This window comes from Thamnophis elegans, chromosome Z (genome assembly GCF_009769535.1).
Source record: "Thamnophis elegans isolate rThaEle1 chromosome Z, rThaEle1.pri, whole genome shotgun sequence".
NCBI lineage: Eukaryota > Metazoa > Chordata > Lepidosauria > Squamata > Colubridae > Thamnophis > Thamnophis elegans.
This window is the reverse complement of record NC_045558.1, coordinates 22997284-23014923: the sequence shown is the minus strand read 5'-3', so window position 1 is coordinate 23014923 and position 17640 is coordinate 22997284. Positions and strand designations below refer to the sequence as shown.

At 37.8% G+C, this 17640-nt stretch overlaps 1 protein-coding gene across 1 annotated transcript in view; it reads left to right on the top strand.

Moving 5' to 3' along the window:
• Positions 1-17640, top strand: part of GPR158 (G protein-coupled receptor 158) — a gene marked incomplete at its 5' end in the record, with an annotated part of 150260 nt that overhangs the window by 114908 nt on the left and 17712 nt on the right. The window contains 2 exons of the mRNA XM_032237834.1: positions 9949-10058; positions 12028-12266. Of these exons, the coding sequence (XP_032093725.1) occupies positions 9949-10058; positions 12028-12266 (349 nt within the window). The remainder of the gene's footprint in view (positions 1-9948; positions 10059-12027; positions 12267-17640) is intronic.

The following is a 17640-nucleotide window of genomic DNA, read 5'->3' as shown; positions in this document are numbered from 1 at the left end:
GATGTCACTAAACACCTTAGCTTATTTCTGGCATCATATGGTTCTGAGAATCATATGGTTCTGAGCAGCATATAAACAAGATGACAAACAAAGGGAATTGCTGCTAGATTGCAGAGGCTGGATAAGAAACTCATAGACAGTTCGTGGCATATCAAAACTCTGAGAAAAATTTATGCATAGAGATGTACAGCTTCAGTTGGTTTGAGGGCTGCATTCCAAAAGTAGGGCAAGTTAGGAGCCATTTGAGGAGAAGGTTTCTTTTAAAACACCTTTGAGAAGGTGTTTTAAGAGGTTATATGGGTATCTGTAGGGAAGGGGTGTCAAACTCAAGGCCCAGGGCCAGATGTGACCCACGGGGCATTTAGATCTGGCCCGGGACCACCCTAGAAACAGCAAAGGACTGGCCTGTGGTGGCTCTACTAGCAAAAAAGGAGCTTGGTAGGGCCGTGGGCAGATGGTTGCAGGAGGCTGTCACATCCGAAAACGGAGCTTAGGAGCCCATTTTCATTGGCAGAGCACTCAGCCCACTCAGGCACTCCTGACACAAGTGATGTTGAGCTGGCCACGCTCACCCTGGTCCCCTGAGATCAAACACAACCCTGATGTGGCCTTCAATGAAACCGCTCTACGCAGGCACAAAAACGATGATAGTAGCGCCATGCTATACTTTCTGCTATTTGTTGATGCTTTTTCTCATGGTACATCAAAGAGAAGATTGTAAGTAGAGATTTGGACTCTGACATTCCAGAACTACAATACCTTTCCTTGAAATAATTTCCTTGTTGTTGTTTTTACCTCATTCCAGTTGGTGTGGGAGGTGGGTGTCAATTACCACTGTACTTTCAATCCTAAAGACCTTCATGTTTAAAAGCAAAAGAGATGTGGGTTAGTTGAACCAGCTCCATATTACTAAAGGTAAGGTCTTATAAACGTGTGATGGTGGGAAGATGTTTTTAATTGACCGTTTTCTCCCTTCAACTGGACTTCAGGTGGAATCCCTGTATTCCAAAGAACTCCTCTTTTCAAGTTCTTTTCTGCTGCATTATAAACCAATATAGATAACACTCTGGAGGTTAAAATTGCCCTGCTAAGTAGAAAGTACGTAAGACTATTGACTGATTGGGCTGCAAAATACCAATTCTTTCTTTCTTCATATTCAACAAGCAAGGATTTTAGAATGTCTAAAAGATTGTTATTCAGGTTAGATCTTCTAAATAAACTTTTACATTAGGTTAATACAGTTGGAAAGGCAACTTTGGCTATAAATCTGTATTAGGAAATATCTGAGATGAAGGAAAAGATATACACTACACAGATCTACTCAAGTATAATCACATACAATTGTGCTGATGCTACACTTTTATATCACACAATTTTGTTTTCATCCTTTTTCTTGAAATAAGTATTTGCTGTTGTCATCAAAGGTTTATACATTCATTTATAAAGCTTTTTTGGTAATATTTATAATGAAATTTACATGCAAACCATTTTATATTCAATCTTTTTTTTTTACTGCCTATTCCCAATTTCATTTTGCATAATGACAATTTCATGTACATAGTACTCCATAGATAAGTTGAACTGCATCCCAATAGACTCCCAACAGAGAGTGTTTCAGTCCCATCATAAGACATTAGCTTGACAGGGCTAATTTCATGGCCCAGTTTCAAAGGAGGCTGAAAAATTTACTTCCAACATTCTCTTAAATACTTCCAGTATCTGCTTGTAGAAAATTTCAGTGGCCATGCAACCTATATCTTTTCTGGAAATGTGGGCCCCTCTTCAAATGAGAGGACCTGAGTTTTCCATATATAGATAGTCCTCAACGTACGATCACAATAGAGCCAAAAATGTGTTGCTAGCTGAAACATTTATTAAGTGAATTTTGCTCCATTTTACAACCTTTCTTGCCACAGCTTGTCAGGGTTCCAAATAGCACCCAAAATTAAATCAGAGTCTGAGGCAAAGGATTCCTCAAAGTTCCAATTTAATAAGAGAGCCTTGTTGGCACATCTGGGAAAATCCGAATCTGAAGACTTCCCGGTTTTCCTACCCAGTTGAAACTTCAAGATCTTGCTCCCACACCAACAAGTCCATCACATGGTCCAATCCTCCACTGCCATGCTGGCAGCTTCCACCCATCCAGTTCCAGCCAGGTGCAGAGATAAAGGTTGACCTCGGCTTTCTAGAAAGAATTTTGTTATGGCTACATAACATCTAACTCTATACAATCCCCCACCCCACCTCCCTTTTCCCACAATAGAAAATGCTTAGTATAATATTAGAAAGTCTGGCAGGCTTGAGGTCGAAAAGTAAATAAACCTTGCAGGCCTGACACAACAGTTAAGTGAATCACTGCAGCTGTTAAGTTAGTAATCCAGTTGTTAAATGAATCTGGCTTCCCCATTGACTTTGCGTATAAGAAAAAGGGGATCACATGACCCCAGGACACTGCATCCATCATAAATATGAACCAGTTGCCAAGCATCCAGATTTTAATCACCTGACTAAGGGGATGCTGCAATGGTTGTAAGCATGAAAAATTGTCATGAGTCACTTTTTTCAGGGATGTTGTAACTTCAAATGGTCACTTAATGAACTGTGGTAAGTCGAGGATTATCTGTACCATCTAGTATTTTTCATGAACATGCAAGGCAAGTAAACTGGAATTTTTTGAAGTAACTAACCAACATATTATAAATATACTCCTCAATGTAGGCATTACCTGGCACTTTTATTTCATACACTGTGTTGCTTTTGTTTCTGATTGATTGATTTTGTGCCAAGAAGTTGTTGTCAGATCTTAGTGACTATATAGATAGATTTCCTCCGGGATGACCTGTCTCTAACCAGGTCTTTCAGGTCTCCTAATGACTTACTCATCACCACTATAACTCTGTCCACCTTGGAAAAAGTGTTTCAGATAAACAAAAATGGCCATTCTTGAAAATATCTATATGCTCAGATGTAACCCATGTCAGGGTTCTGATGGATAACCTAATTAATCCATGAGCCTTGAGCCAAGTTTCAAAGGAAATCGAGTGATTTATTAGGAGCAATATGTCCCTGACTGGAGATAGCTCTGTCCCACGTGATCTACAGCTCAGTCATGACCCCATTCCCCCCCGTCCTAGGGTCACAAATAGCATGTGTGTCATAAATCACATTTTCCAACAGAATCCTTTCACGGGCTGTAGAAACTCCACCTCTTTAGCTGGCTCTGGTGATCTGGGATACAATTTGGAGAAAGGTATGCATGGAATGTGCTTCTGGTTGTGGCAGCTCCCCCATTCTGCCTATGGCAACTCAAGAGCAGGCCAGGAGTGTGCTTTGCAAGTTAACAACCCACTTATAGTGCACAATACATTTGAAATGTGAGTAGATTCCTATTTTCTTTTTAGGGGAGCTATTCCATCATTATTTAAAGCTTTTGAGGATTATTGCATAAACTGGAGGTTGTCCTGAGCGCCATATAAATTTTATGATGTACTTTGAACTATTCACTTAGTATCTGCAGGGCCCACCAAATTAAGGAAAGATGAGCTCCTTTAAAAAAATGTGATCAATAAAAATTGGAATATTTGATATTCCCTGCTCCAGTTGCCAAAGTATACCTGTGAATTACGAGTTTGGGAATGCAATACATTACATACCAATGCATTAGATAGTCCTTGACTTAGAACCATTCATTTAGCACCATCAAAGTTATGACAGTACTGAAAAAAGTGGACAATAACCAGTCCTCACACTTATGACTCAGCATCTCATGAGCATATATCTACAATGGTTGCAACATTGCAACATCATGCTATTTGTGACCTTTCTAGAGCGCTTCTGAGAAGCAAAATCTGGGGAAATCCAGATTAGTTTAATGATCATGTGATTTGCTTAATGACCACATCAAAAAAGGTTGTAAAATTGACCATTAACAACTGTGCAACCATTAACAACTGTGCAACAACAGAAGAGTCAGTCCCAAGCAGATTGTAAATTGAGGACATTGAAACGACCTACCAGTGCAATATGCAAAAAGTTAACATATATTTGGAAAGCTATATAAAACTTTAAAGCATATGTGGCTGAGTTGGGTAAATAAAGATTGTTATGACTAATGTATTTTTCGGAGTATAAGACGTACTTTTTTCCCTCAAAGAAGAGGCTGAAAACCTGGATGTGTCTTATACACTGAATACAGCATTTTTTGCCTCCCGAAACCCTGTCCCCTTCACCAAAATGGCCATTCATAGCCTTTAGGAGCTTTGCACAGTGCTCCTGGGGGGTGGGGAGGGCAGAAATGAGCAAACAATTGCTCATTTTCAGGGGGGCCACCCTCCAGGAGCACTCTACAAGGCTCCTAAAGGCTACTCATGTCCTTTTTTAAAAAAACAGGCCCATTTTTGTGAAAAACAGACCATTTTAGGGAGGTCTGCAGAGTGTGTTTTTTTTAATTTGCCTCTTCAAAACCTTGATGTGTCTTATACTCTGAAAATTACAGTGTTTTAAGAAAGCTGCATATAAAAAAAGAATATCTTGGTAGAAATAGACAATTTTATGAGCCACAGTGGAGCAGTACCATGTTTCCCCAAAAATAAGACAGGGTCTTATTTTCTTTTGACCCACAAAATATTGCTTGGGCCTTATTATCAGGGGAGGGCTTATTGTTTTGAGGTTGCCAGGGGGCTGCCAGTGAATGGCGCTCTGCATGGCCGGAGAGGGGGGTTTGCATGAGCGGCTGTTCCATTCCCATTCACGGGCCTCCCAACCTCACAATGTCCTGGCCCAGCTTCCCCTGCAGAGCCAGGGCCCACTGCCACCAACCCAGCATGGCTTTTTCGGCGGCTTCCAAACTGAGTCTTCTGGCAGTGGCCTCTCTGGGCATACGCTCTATGGTTGTATGCTCTGAGAGTATGCTCTGCTGGCAGTCATCCCACAACCATGGAGCGTACGCCCAGAGCGGCCACTGCCAGAAGACTCGGTTTGGAAGGCACTGAAAAAGCCATGCTGGGATGGCAGTGGTGGCAGTGGAGGTGCCTTGGCTCTGCAGGGAGAGCTGGCCAGGGCATTGTAAGGCTGAGAGGCATCTGAGCGGGAATGGAACAGCCGCTTGCACAAACCTCCCTCTCCAGCTGTGCAGAGCGCCATTCACTGGTATTTCAAAGACACCAAGCGATGGGAGCCGGGCGGTGGCGAACAGGCGCTCAAACTGGTTGGCGATATCCCTAGGTCAGTGAATGGTGCTGTGCTTGACTGGAAAGGGAGTTTGCCAGATGGCTACTTGTGAGCGTGGTCGCTTCATGGCTGCTGTGTTGCACTGCTGCGACAGCACAACCCAGCTCTTTGGGAGCCCGCTTGCTGGCCGGCAACCCCCCTCTCCAGCTGGGCATAGTGCTGCTCACCAACCTAGCGGTATCCCGAAGGCACCAAACAATGCGATCACCTTTGCCCCCCACCCGGTTCCCGCGGCTTGGCACCTTCAGGATACCACTAGCTTGGTGAGTGGTGCTCTGCCTGGCCGGAGGGGGAGGGTTGTCCAGGGGGCTTATTTGTGGGGAAGTGCTTATATTTTTGCCCACCAGAAAAAATGTGGCATGGCCTTATTATCAGGACATGTCATATTTTCAGGAAAACATGATAGTTAGAGTGCAGTACTGCAGGCTACTTCTGCTGACTTCTGGCTACCTGCAAAATTTCACCAAGCTCAAGGTTGATTTAGGTTTCCATCCTTCCGTAAAATGAGGACCCATATGAACATATTGGGGGCAATATTCTGACTCTGTAAACTGCTTATAGAGGGCTGTAAAGCACTATAAACAGTATATAAGTCCAAGTGCTATTGCTATAGCTATTAATCCATTGTGGTAAGTTGCAGATAAATTGTGTAGAAAGTATATTTTTAGAATACAATAGAAAATTTAAATTTTCAGTTATTTTAATAAATAGTTTGAAAAATTAAAAACTTTGGAAACATGTATTTTTAGACTTATCTGAAGAACATATTGGATCATAGAACGTTCCTCTGTAACCCATGCAACTTGCTATAATTTGTTTAGGATCAATGTTCCAGAAACATAAATACATTAGTCCCAATTAAAATGAATTTTAGTTGAAATGGGGACTGCAGGGTCGCCAGGATACTTTTGAAAATCTAATCCACTAACTTTCTTTAGAATTTAAATGAGTGACCTTAAGCAACTTTGCTTTAACAACCATTAATTATTGTGATACTTATTAGTTGAGAGTGGCATTTAAGGACACTTTTTCTTTAATACCTGTTCCACAGAACAGCTAGAAAAATAATTAAGAGTTCTGCACTTTGATTTTCCCTTCACTCCCACAGTTTACTCTCCTGTAATTAACTTTGCACATCTGAAAGAAGCTTTAATATTATTTGAACATTTAAAATGCCTTCAAATAACCAACCAGTTTATCCGGTGGATAAAAATTCTGGCTGTTGTTTTCATAATATTTTAGATGTAGCCTCCACTATTTTCACTGAGAAACACACCAGGACATATTAAGCTCAGGAATTTATGGTATGGAGCTGAAAAATGGTGGCCAGATATCACAATTACCAGTGTTATAAAAACAACTGGACAAGGGGTTCCATGAAGCCATAAGTTATGCATTATCCATATTTGGAGTGACTTCAACTAGTCAGGAACTGTTGGAATCTTATCCCTCAGAGAAATGTATGGACATAAAACCCACAATCTTTATTATTCTCTGGGTGGAACTTTTCTCTGGGTAGAAATAATCTTCATGCAGTTAAGTTTCCAACACAAGTCAAAAACTCTTATATAATAAGCTTCTCTTCTATATAGTCGTATTCTTAGGCAAATACAGTGTCAATCTTTTACATCTTAGAATTTTCCAGATGTGTGTCAGGATTCCAAGTAACATCCCTAATGAAAGAAGACTCCGAGGCTTGAGGTTCCTCAAAGTTCCATTTTATTAGAGATGTCATATTGGAACATCTGGGAAAACCCGAATCTGAAAATGTCCAGGTTTTCCCCACCCAAATGAAAATCTAAATTCCTGCCCAGCATCCACATGTCTATCACATGATCCAGTCAGGCACCATCCAAAACTGGAGATGCCTCCCAGTCACACTATCGCAGCTGCAGGGCAAGGTGCCCTTGACTCTCTGAGAAAAGAATGTTATTTTGACTATATATCACTCATACTATATATAACCCCCCTCCCATTTTCCCAGAGTAGAAAATGTGGCAGGCTTGAAGGCCTAATATAAAAGATGGCTTCCAGGCCTGACAATGCTTTGAATAGCAGTAGTACTTAGACTTATATATCGCTTCAAGATGCTTTAGATGCCTTCTCTAAGCGGTTTACAGCGGTTGCCCCCAGCAATCTGGGTCTTTGTTAAACACCCGCAATAAATAAATAAGCAATAAATAAATAGACATGTATCAATAAATACATCAATAAATAAAAACAAAAATATTTTTTTAAAACAAATAAAATATAATAAAAATAAATAAAATAAATAAATAAACACCCAATCCTTAAACAGCATGACATTCCATGAGTTCAGTTTCAGGCTATTTGTTCAGAATTAATTGTTCTTCAAGCTCTTTGGCAAATCTGTCAGGAAAATAAAAGACAGGTATTCTGAACATTCAACTTTGAATGTTCTCTGTTATGATATCACCTGCTGGAAAGATGTTACCCCTCACTCGAAAATCTGGATGGCATTCAGAAAGCTATGAAAGATGTACCTGCTCACCCAGGCTCGAGGGCAGGGTGCAAATGGGTTTTCTTTGGTCATCTGTTGTTTTGGGGACTGTTCATATTTTATTTTTATCTTTTATATCTTTTTATTTTTTTAAAAAAAAAATGTAATCTGCTTAGAGTCATGGGGAATTGGGTATCCTGTATATTTCATAATAAATAAATAAATATTTTAAAATGACTAGAATATTGCCTTTAAGATAGTTTATTAGAACATTGATTTTTATTTAAGTAGGTACTTAAGGACTTATTGGACCATAGCAAGTGTGTTTATGGCTATTGCCTAGATATCAGCATGAATGTGTTTTTTATATTGCCATAAAACAGTGGCCATTCATTTATTTATTAAGTATTATCATACAGTCAGTTACAACTGAGTGGAAGCAATTGCTGTTTAACATTCTTTCTTCATGGATTTCTAGAGTTATAGGAAAAGCAACTCCAGTAACAGTTCACTTCTTAATGGAGAGTAACATTCTGAGCATTCACGTCTGTTTGAATAATCATTCTTATACAAATTTTATCTGGTTGCAATGGAAATTAAGTAAGATATTTTTTTAAAATTGCTCATGCTGCTTAGATTATTACTCATGTATTAATTATTATCTATTTATTGATACATTTATTGAATATATTGACATATAGATACTTCCGACTAACAGTTCAAAGTAGCTTGTTGTAAAATTGAAAATAAACAATAAGTAAAAATGAATTGATCCTATAAACATGAATTGATTTTATGACTATACAACTGTACAACTATATTTATACAAATATACAAGCAACATATCAATATAAATATATGAATAAGCAAATATCCAAATGAAAAATGAAATAAACAATAAAATAGAGAATAAATAGACAATGAACATTAATACATTATTATTTAAGGCCAATAGAACACAGAAAATATGCTTTCCTTGAAAATAAGAAGAAAATGCAAAATATTGAATGAGATTGTACCTAATCCCATCAAATACCCATCAAACCCCATCAAATACCCATATTTCATCAATATTAAAATTCATTGCCACTCATGTAGGAGTTTTACAAAATGAATAAAATATTGGAAAGATAACATCCCCATATATGTGAATTAATAAAAGCCAAATGAATATGGTTTAGTCTAAAATTTAAGTATCATTTCAGATTCTCTTTGCAATAATACTTATTTGAGAGGGCAGTAAAACTGGATTGGAAACTAGGTATATAACTCAAGTCAGCTCTCTCTGTAGAAGTATGTACAAATACGGGTGTCCATGATAAAATAAATATGAACATATCTCTTATGTAAGTTATTCAGAGTGTTAAATATGGACAGTCCCAAATAAGTTGTATAAAAGTCAGTCTATTAAAAGAGAAGTAAACAAACAGAGTCAAATTTGCCCTGAAAATTATATCTAGATTGAAGGCATCAGGCAGAAGCAAAGTCATAGGAGGTCAAGATACAATGTAGGTTGAAAAAGATAAATATTTCCAATAGGGAGTCACAAGAGTATGTGCTCAACAAAATTTGCCTCAGTTAGCCCACATTCTGCTGATACCAGCTGGTGAGGATCCCTTCACAATTGGACCCTACCTCTCCCTTTTGCACCCACAGAAGGAAAACTCCTGAGCCCACGGTCAGAAAAATGGGTGCTTTGGAGGCCAAACTTCTTTTGAGCCCAAATTGAGAAACCCTTGAGGGCTTTGCAATCTTGTCCTTGGCGATACTCAACTAATTAAATCTCCCCCACCCCCAAACATCATTGTACATGATTAAGAGAATATAAGAGCAATAGTTCAGAACTACTACTACTACTATTGTACACCAATGATCTGATTCAAATTGGATCTTAGTCTGTGTTGGGATCTGGGTTTCTGGAGAATCCACTCTGTTTCTGCTTTCTCAGCTCTACATTTCCTCTAAATCTAGATAAAGCAACAATGGTCAATGTCTTATATTAAGATGTATTTTGATTAGAAACATATGCCATTTTCTAACTATATAATACAATCTGTTCATCTGCAAGTTACCCTAACTTTGCACCAAAGAGAAATCAAGATTTGATAAGGAAATCTTTCTCTTTTTAAAAAAATTTTGAACAATTTTTCCTATGCATTCTCATTCTACAATTTTTCCAAGAAAGAAGAAAGGAAAATAGAGTGATCTATTTTAGCACTCTAATTTACTTTTAGTTAATATGTCCTTTTCTTTTATAGGTTGTCATTTTGTATTTTGAGCCGAGTGTTTTTCGGTGTATTCTCCTAAGGTGGGTTCGTCTTCTGGGATTTGCTACAGTTTATGGAACAGTCACACTCAAGCTGCACAGGTATAGAACACTTTGCTGCTTCTAATTTAGTATATACAATATTTAGGGTGCATGCATCCACAAATGTTTGTGCAAAAGTATAGGAGTCCATTATGGCCTTTTGCTCATAATAGAATCTCATTTTCAAGCAATGAACTAGAATTTTTTTTGCAGTCTGGATTATGTAAATACAGCAAAGAACTTGGTTTGCTGTCTTTTTATGTGTGAACAAACCTACAAAGTTGTCCTATGCATTTCTCATTTTAAAAAACACTTCTTACACGTGAAAACAATTATTGGTAAAAATTGATCTAAAACAATAAGGGAGAAAATCTTTTTTTCCTAATCACAGGCTACACTCCCCAAAATAGAATCAGGAGAAGAGAAAAAGAACCAGGAGAAAACTAAATTTGATTTAATTTTGCTGAAGTATAAACAAAATTCATTAAATACCATTATTATGAATAATTCTCTTTCTTGCTACACCATTTTTCCTTTGGTGGCTAATATTCCTTAAAGACTGCATTATAGTAACAAGGTTGTTTAGGAAGCAAGAGACTTGAATACTAGCATTTCTAGAAAAGAAACGCTGTCACTTCGAATTTAGAATTTAGTTGCATCAAGATTATTCAGCACTGCAGTTTTGCAAAATTTCCCCATCAAAGGCAGACTTTGATTCAAAATTTCCTGAGGTATCAAGTTCTGTGTGCATTGGTGAGGATTAGTAGGAGCATGACTCAGATCTATTTTTCATATGTAAGCACCCTGATAAATATTGACTTTGAGACCTTTTGTCCTCCTTGTGGAAAACTTTGATAAGGGACAAATAAGCAAAGCACTAATAGGGAGATAATAATCTATTGATGGTTTTTAGAAGAAAATAATGAAGTTGCTTGAAAACTAATGCACCTCAGAATAATCAACCGAAGAAGTTGGCTCAGTTGTTTTTATAGGGCACGTTGGAGGGACATTTGAATTGATGTGCTATGTGAAAACATCCACATTTCATGGTGGGAAATTGCACAGGATCATGGATCTTTGAACATCTCACTATTAAGTTCTGGAACTGGTGGTTCTACAAAGAGAGATTTGGGAAAACAGGTTAGCCAAGAAGAACAGTGGTGCTGATAAGTTAGCCTAGAAAAACAGATGCCCTACATCTTCTCATCAAGGTAGGGAATCCATGGCTTGTAGAAAAAAATGATCCTCTGAACCACTTTCCTTGTTGCTCTTTAGAGTCTCCAGAAATCACATTCTGGCATATTAGTGGCAAAATCAGGAACTGACAGAAAATGAAAAAGTGTAATGCTTGCTGTATTTATTTACTGATTTCATTTTATTTTTATCAGGCCTTTTTCTCAGTTGGACTGACCTCATCCTCTTCACCACCCATCCACTTTGGATATCAAAGTATGCTGACTCCCCCACCCACCCCGGAAAATTGCCAATCCCAATAATACATAGAAAAGAAACTATTAGACTTAGATTGTACCATTGCATTGTGGAAAAAGTTCTAAAATGACCCGGTGAAAGGAAAATAATAAGTATCCAAAGAAACATGCATACTAGATCCAGTCTGCCATCACCAAAGATGGATATGCTTCCTCATTATTGTATCTTCCTTTTCTAGAGTGAAGAATTTCTATACTCCACTTTAGCCCAACTTGGGCACTCTTTGCCTTCCAAATAAAAGAGAAAGGCTTGAATCAAAAGCAAGGTCAACTCTTGATGACTTTCAACCACACAGGTTTCTTGATAATGCTATAGAAAGGGTGTGTCAATTGCTTCCACTGGGATTCTTAAAAATTGTTTCGTTTCTCAATCTAGTCAGCAGTCCCTCATCTAAGTACTAACCAGGTGTGTTTCTGCTTATTTTCCCAGATCAGCCACAATTGGTCATATGCTACAATCAAAGTTCTTTGAACCATGAGGACAAGCAAGGGTGAAGGAATTAGTAATGCTAATGATATTATATGTCTTTGTTCTACAGAGCTTTGAAGGTGTTCTTTTCTCGAACAGCTCAGCGCATTCCATATATGACAGGTGGGCGCGTGATGAAGATGCTGACTGTGATGTTTTTGGTTGTGGTGTGGTTTCTGACGGGCTGGACTTCAGCAGTCTGTGAAAATTTGCAACGAAATATTTCACTCATCGGCCGAGGGCAAACATCGGATCATCTGATCTTCAATATGTGCCTGATAGACCGGTGGGATTACATGATGGCTATTGGTAAGATGCTGTGGTTAATGTGGGTAACAATGAGAGTAACATCTGCTTAGTTGTCATCAACTTAATTATTTGTCTGTATAAATTTACTGAGAAGTAAGTCTCGGTTTCCTAAAAGTCATTCTCAAATTATTTCTCATATTTAAGAACTGCCAATATTCCTCGCAGATTATACAGTTTTATCATCTTAAATTTGCATAATATTATTTTGTAATTGAAAAAGTAATAATTTATCAGAAATAAGTGATAGAAAAGGACATTTGAATAATGTGATGGTTGAGTTTAATTTAGAGAATCTTGTATGAAAATATTAAGACTGACTAGTCTTTGAAAATGTCAAAATAAATGATTTGGATCTCTCAAAAAGCACACTATCTCTGTTATTGATTTAAGCAGCTTTTTCATACTTTGCATCTGATCTTGAAAGTTGATGCTGCCACTTTGAAAAGTCCATTTATTAAGGTGGATGTAATTTTAAAGCAATTGTATTTTTTTCAAGTTATGAAAAAATTGACTTTATTTTTTTTAAAGCAGACTCATTGAAACCAGTGAAACAAGTAAATCAAAACTAGTTTTTGTTTCCTCATTTCAAATTATTTAAGCTAAGTATAATTAAGTTAGGGATCCAATTCAGAATTGGTTAGATCCATGAAAGTGTTTTCCTTTCTTTGAGAGATAGATGATAGATGGATGGATGGATAGATGGATAGATAGATGATAGATAGATAATAAATAGGTAAGTAGGTAGGTAGGTAGGTAGGTAGGTAGGTAGGTAGGTAGGTAGGTAGGTAGGTAGGTAGGTAGGTAAGTAAGTAGAGATAGACAGACAGACAAAGAGAAACAGAGAGATTCAGAAAACAGTAAGGATTCTACTATGTCTCACTAAAAGTTATATGGATTTCTTTTCTTTCTTCTTCTAAAGCTTCCTATTCAGTATTTTAGAGAAAACCAACTAAAGCATGGGTAATTAAAGAGCAATTGTAGTAGACTGCATTGAGTGACAGTAGCTAATCAGTTTTTGCTTTTCCAAAATTTCAGCCACCATGTATCTAATAAACAAAGTTTCTGTTAGAACACATAGTAGTCCTCCTTCTTAGAAAAGCTCAGAATTTGCAGGAAAACGGAAAAATGCTATTAAAGCATTTCCCCCTTTCTTCAAGTGTGATATATATGCATTATCTATGTATATTTCAGGATTGCCTATTAAAAGAAAAAGTAAATGCAATGATTTACAGACAAATAATATTGTAACATATGGTTTTCCAGAAATATGATATTGAATGCATACAGTACTCAGTTTTCCAGATGTCTTATTTCAGTTGCACAAGTCAAAGAAAAAATATAAACAGTATAAAGTTTAACAAATTCAATTTCCATTTAGAAGTGAAGTTTCTAGTTAGGATACATGCTTGGCTTAATTAGTGCTGCGACGTAGGGTTGAGAAAAAAATTGAATCAAGCCTTCCTGTTCAATAGTAGCTCTCCTCCAATATATTTTGCAAAAATTATGTATGTTGTCTAATTACTGACTATATTTATGGTATTTTCAAGAGATTCAGTAGACAAACTGAATGCATTAATCAATTACGAGGTGCACTTATCCAATTACTAACTTGAGAGTCAAGCGATAATGTATTCTCTAGTTCAACATCCAACTGATTTTTGGGAACATCATAAAAATGTCCAGGTCTTGTTGGTATTTGGTTTATCTTTTCCACCTTAGATAATTCCACTGGCAAATGGGCAAAGGCAGGATCAGTTTAGGGTAATTGGACGTCAATGTAGCCCCACGTTTATACCACTGAGGCTTACATACATACCTAGATTGCTGATGGAGTCCTATAAAATGAAATACAGATTTTACAGTGGTAAAATCAGTAGTGGTATTCAGCCAACTCACACCAGTTTGGTAGAACTGGTAGCTAAATTTTTCTGGAGTTCAGTGAATTGGCTGAAGTGAGGAGTCCCTCTCTGGCGCTGGAAGTAATTTAACAAACAGTTCGTCCAGGGTCAGGTTGGCGGTCATGGGAGGCTCGTCCCACATGTGAGGCGAAGCTGGAGGGCCATACCTCCCACAATGGCCAACCTGACTCTGGGTGAACTGGTTGTTAAATTACTTAAATTGCACCTCTAGATAAAATGATGCATTCAGTATAAAATGCCTGCATTGCTTGTATTAAAAATTAATTGTGTATGCAGGAGAAACAGTGTGTATACAAATTTTAACTACTTATTTTATTTTTTTCATTCAAAATTGTTTGCTAGATTTATATCCCATCTTTTCATTTAGGAGCTCTGGAGGACACATGTAGCACTTCTCCCTCTCATTTTCACCCACAACAAACTCTATGAAGTCAGATGGATTTCTTGAGAGAGAGAGAGAGAGAGAGAGAGAGAGAGGGAGGGAGGGAGAGAGAGAGAGAGAGAGAGAGAGGGAGGGAGGGAGAGAGAGAGAGAGAGAGAGAGAGAGACGTACATTCCCATTGGCAGAGAAAACAGAATTCCTTTTATTTTGAAATGTTCTTTTCCTTGTTTGTTCTCCTTGACACTTCTATAGCAATTACTTCCATTTCAGCTATGCAGAGAACAAAAATAAAATCTATCACCATGAGAGTTCTCCTACTCTATAAAACTTTATCTTAATCTCCATTTATTCCTATCTTTTAGTTACATACCTATCCATAAGAGGTCTGTCATATTAACTCACTGTTCTGAAGCTTCCTCAAGAGTCTTCTTTAAGGCAGAAAATAGGATGGACAAAGTAGAAAGCCTGTTCTGAAGCTGCTGGACTTCTTTTCTATCCCAACTTGGTCAATGACAGAAGTCCCCATACATTAATCTCAGATCCTCCTTAATCATAACAGGCAGGAGATGTTCGGCTGGCTAGTGGGTCAAGCAGTGCAGCTGGAGTTTGGCCAGGCACTACCATGCATGACAGAACCACAGGGCCCTGGCCTTATTTTGGGGAGGTCTTATTATTTGTAAGGTGCAAGGGGCGGCGAGCGTGGTCACCTCATAGCTGCAGCTGTGTTGCAATACTTTTGAAGAGAGCTTATTTTCGGGGGAGGATTTATTTTAGTGCATGTGCTCAAAAGCCCAATTGAGCTTATTATCCAGGGAGGTCTTATTTTCAGGGAAACAGGGTACATAGGCAAGGAGGCAGGATATAGCAATAGCAATAGCAGTAGACTTATATACCGCTTCATAGGGCTTTCAGCCCTCTCTAAGCGGTTTACAGAGTCAGCATATTGCCCCCAACAACAATCCGGGTCCTCATTTTACCCACCTCGGAAGGATGGAAGGCTGAGTCAACCCTGAGCCGGTGAGATTTGAACCGCTGAACTGCTGATCTAGCAGTCAGCTGAAGTAGCCTGCAGTGCTGCATTTAACCACCGCGCCACCTCGGCTCTTATGCAGAGATCTTGGCTGAACCAGGAATGGGGAGAGCAAGGCAAGTGCAAGTGTTTAGCAGTTGCCATCATGACAGGAGAGAGGAGGGGTGGGGCCCTGCTTAGATGGCTTCCACTTGGGGGAATCAGTGTTCTATAACTTCCTGGAAACAGAAAACATTGAGAATAGCCCTAATAAATCAGTGGTTCAAGTACAGATTGGCTTAGGGTAAGAAACGTGTCCTGAAAGGCAAATTAAAGACAGATTTCATATGGTTGGAGAAGAATTGTGTAGGACAAATAGAGGCAATTTTTCCTCGTTACATTCCACTATTTTTAAACAGTTTGCCTCTATTACTCCAGAAATAAACAAAGTTCTACTACCCCAGAAATAAAGCAGAAACAAGATGGCTTGAAACTATAAAATGCAGTAGTGTGAGGTCAAAATTTTCTCTCATACAGTGATTCTTTTCCTTTTATATCAAGTTGACTTCACATTTTTCACATTTAAGAATCTGTGAATTGTTCTTGATTATCCCAAAGTGTTTGAGAAATGTATCTTGTCAATGGAAGAAAAGAAATAAAGAGATTTGGTCCAAATATTTAGAAAGAACAAGCTTGCTTGCTGTTGATTGATGCAGTGGACAAAGTTTTTCTCTTTTTTGTGGCTTGTATTTGATAGAACATTTTCCCTTGCGAACTGCATATACAGTTGGAGCAAGGCATGAGTGGGTGAGGTAGGGCAAGATGTTTATGGAAACCTGCATTTTGTATCTGAAATGTCCCTTCCTCTTTCTGAAAACCTCTTTTTCTTGATTGTATGGCAGTATCCTATTTTTTTTTTTTAAATCGAAGAACTAAACTCACAAGAGTTGTAGAGGGCTAACATAAGCCCAAGGCCCAAACTCATCTGTAAATTAAGCCAAAAGCCATTCAGATATAAGTTTCTCATTTCTCATTTATTGTGTTTATCTCCATGGGGAGATGCAAATGATGTGAGTTTCATCACACATATGTTTATGTCGTGATGAACACAACATTGCAGGGCTTTCAATTTAGTGTATTTTTTATTTCACCTTTTTAGGATTATAATTGGCATAAAAGCAGCAAGAAGACAATTTTAATAAATCTAAATATACAACATATTCCTGATCCATAAAACGTATCTTTGAACACTCTTTTCATCTCATCATTAATACAGTAGGACTTCAGCCTTTGTATTCCAACTAAGTTATCTGGTTCTTTTATTATGTTTCTCAAATTATATTGGAGTGCCCAGTTAAAATTCTAAACTGATAGGGTAATATTGTTTTTATATGTGTGCATGCATCTTTGTATATGCACGCGTCAGAAACAGTTATAATTAAGCTTTGTGCCATATAGCAAAGCAGAGTGGAGCCAAAACAGCATGAGCAAAAAAAGATCTTAAAAGGACCTATTAATGTTAATGTCACTACAGTGTCTTGTTTAATGTTATCTAGGAGGCCAATTTTTTTCTGGTACAAATTTAATGCTACTTTAACCTAATGTATCTGGGTACTAAAATTTCTGCCCAGAATTAAACCACTACAGATATGTATATTCCTGCAGGTGTTGAGATTCAGAAATCAGTTAGAAATCATCCTATACTGGCATGTGATATTTCACCATGGCTATCCATACTGTCATATCATAATAACTTTATTATGCAACATAGTGCAGTTAAAATAGTTGATTCTTAAGTCGATACCTCTGGCATAATTTTTTACTGTTTGCATTGTGCTTTTATGTCTTGAGTTTAATTCATTTTGCTTCTATGTGGCCTCTTAACTTCACCTTCATTTAATTTTTTAGACTTTGATAAACATTTGTTCATGCTTGAAAGCTTTGCATCTAACTATTATTTCTTAGACTATTTAGACAGCAGGAAATTATGAAGCCTAGATATTCCCCCTGTTGCTGGAGTGTTGCAGTGGTCTTTTCCCAAAGGGTAAAGCAGTAGAAAAATAC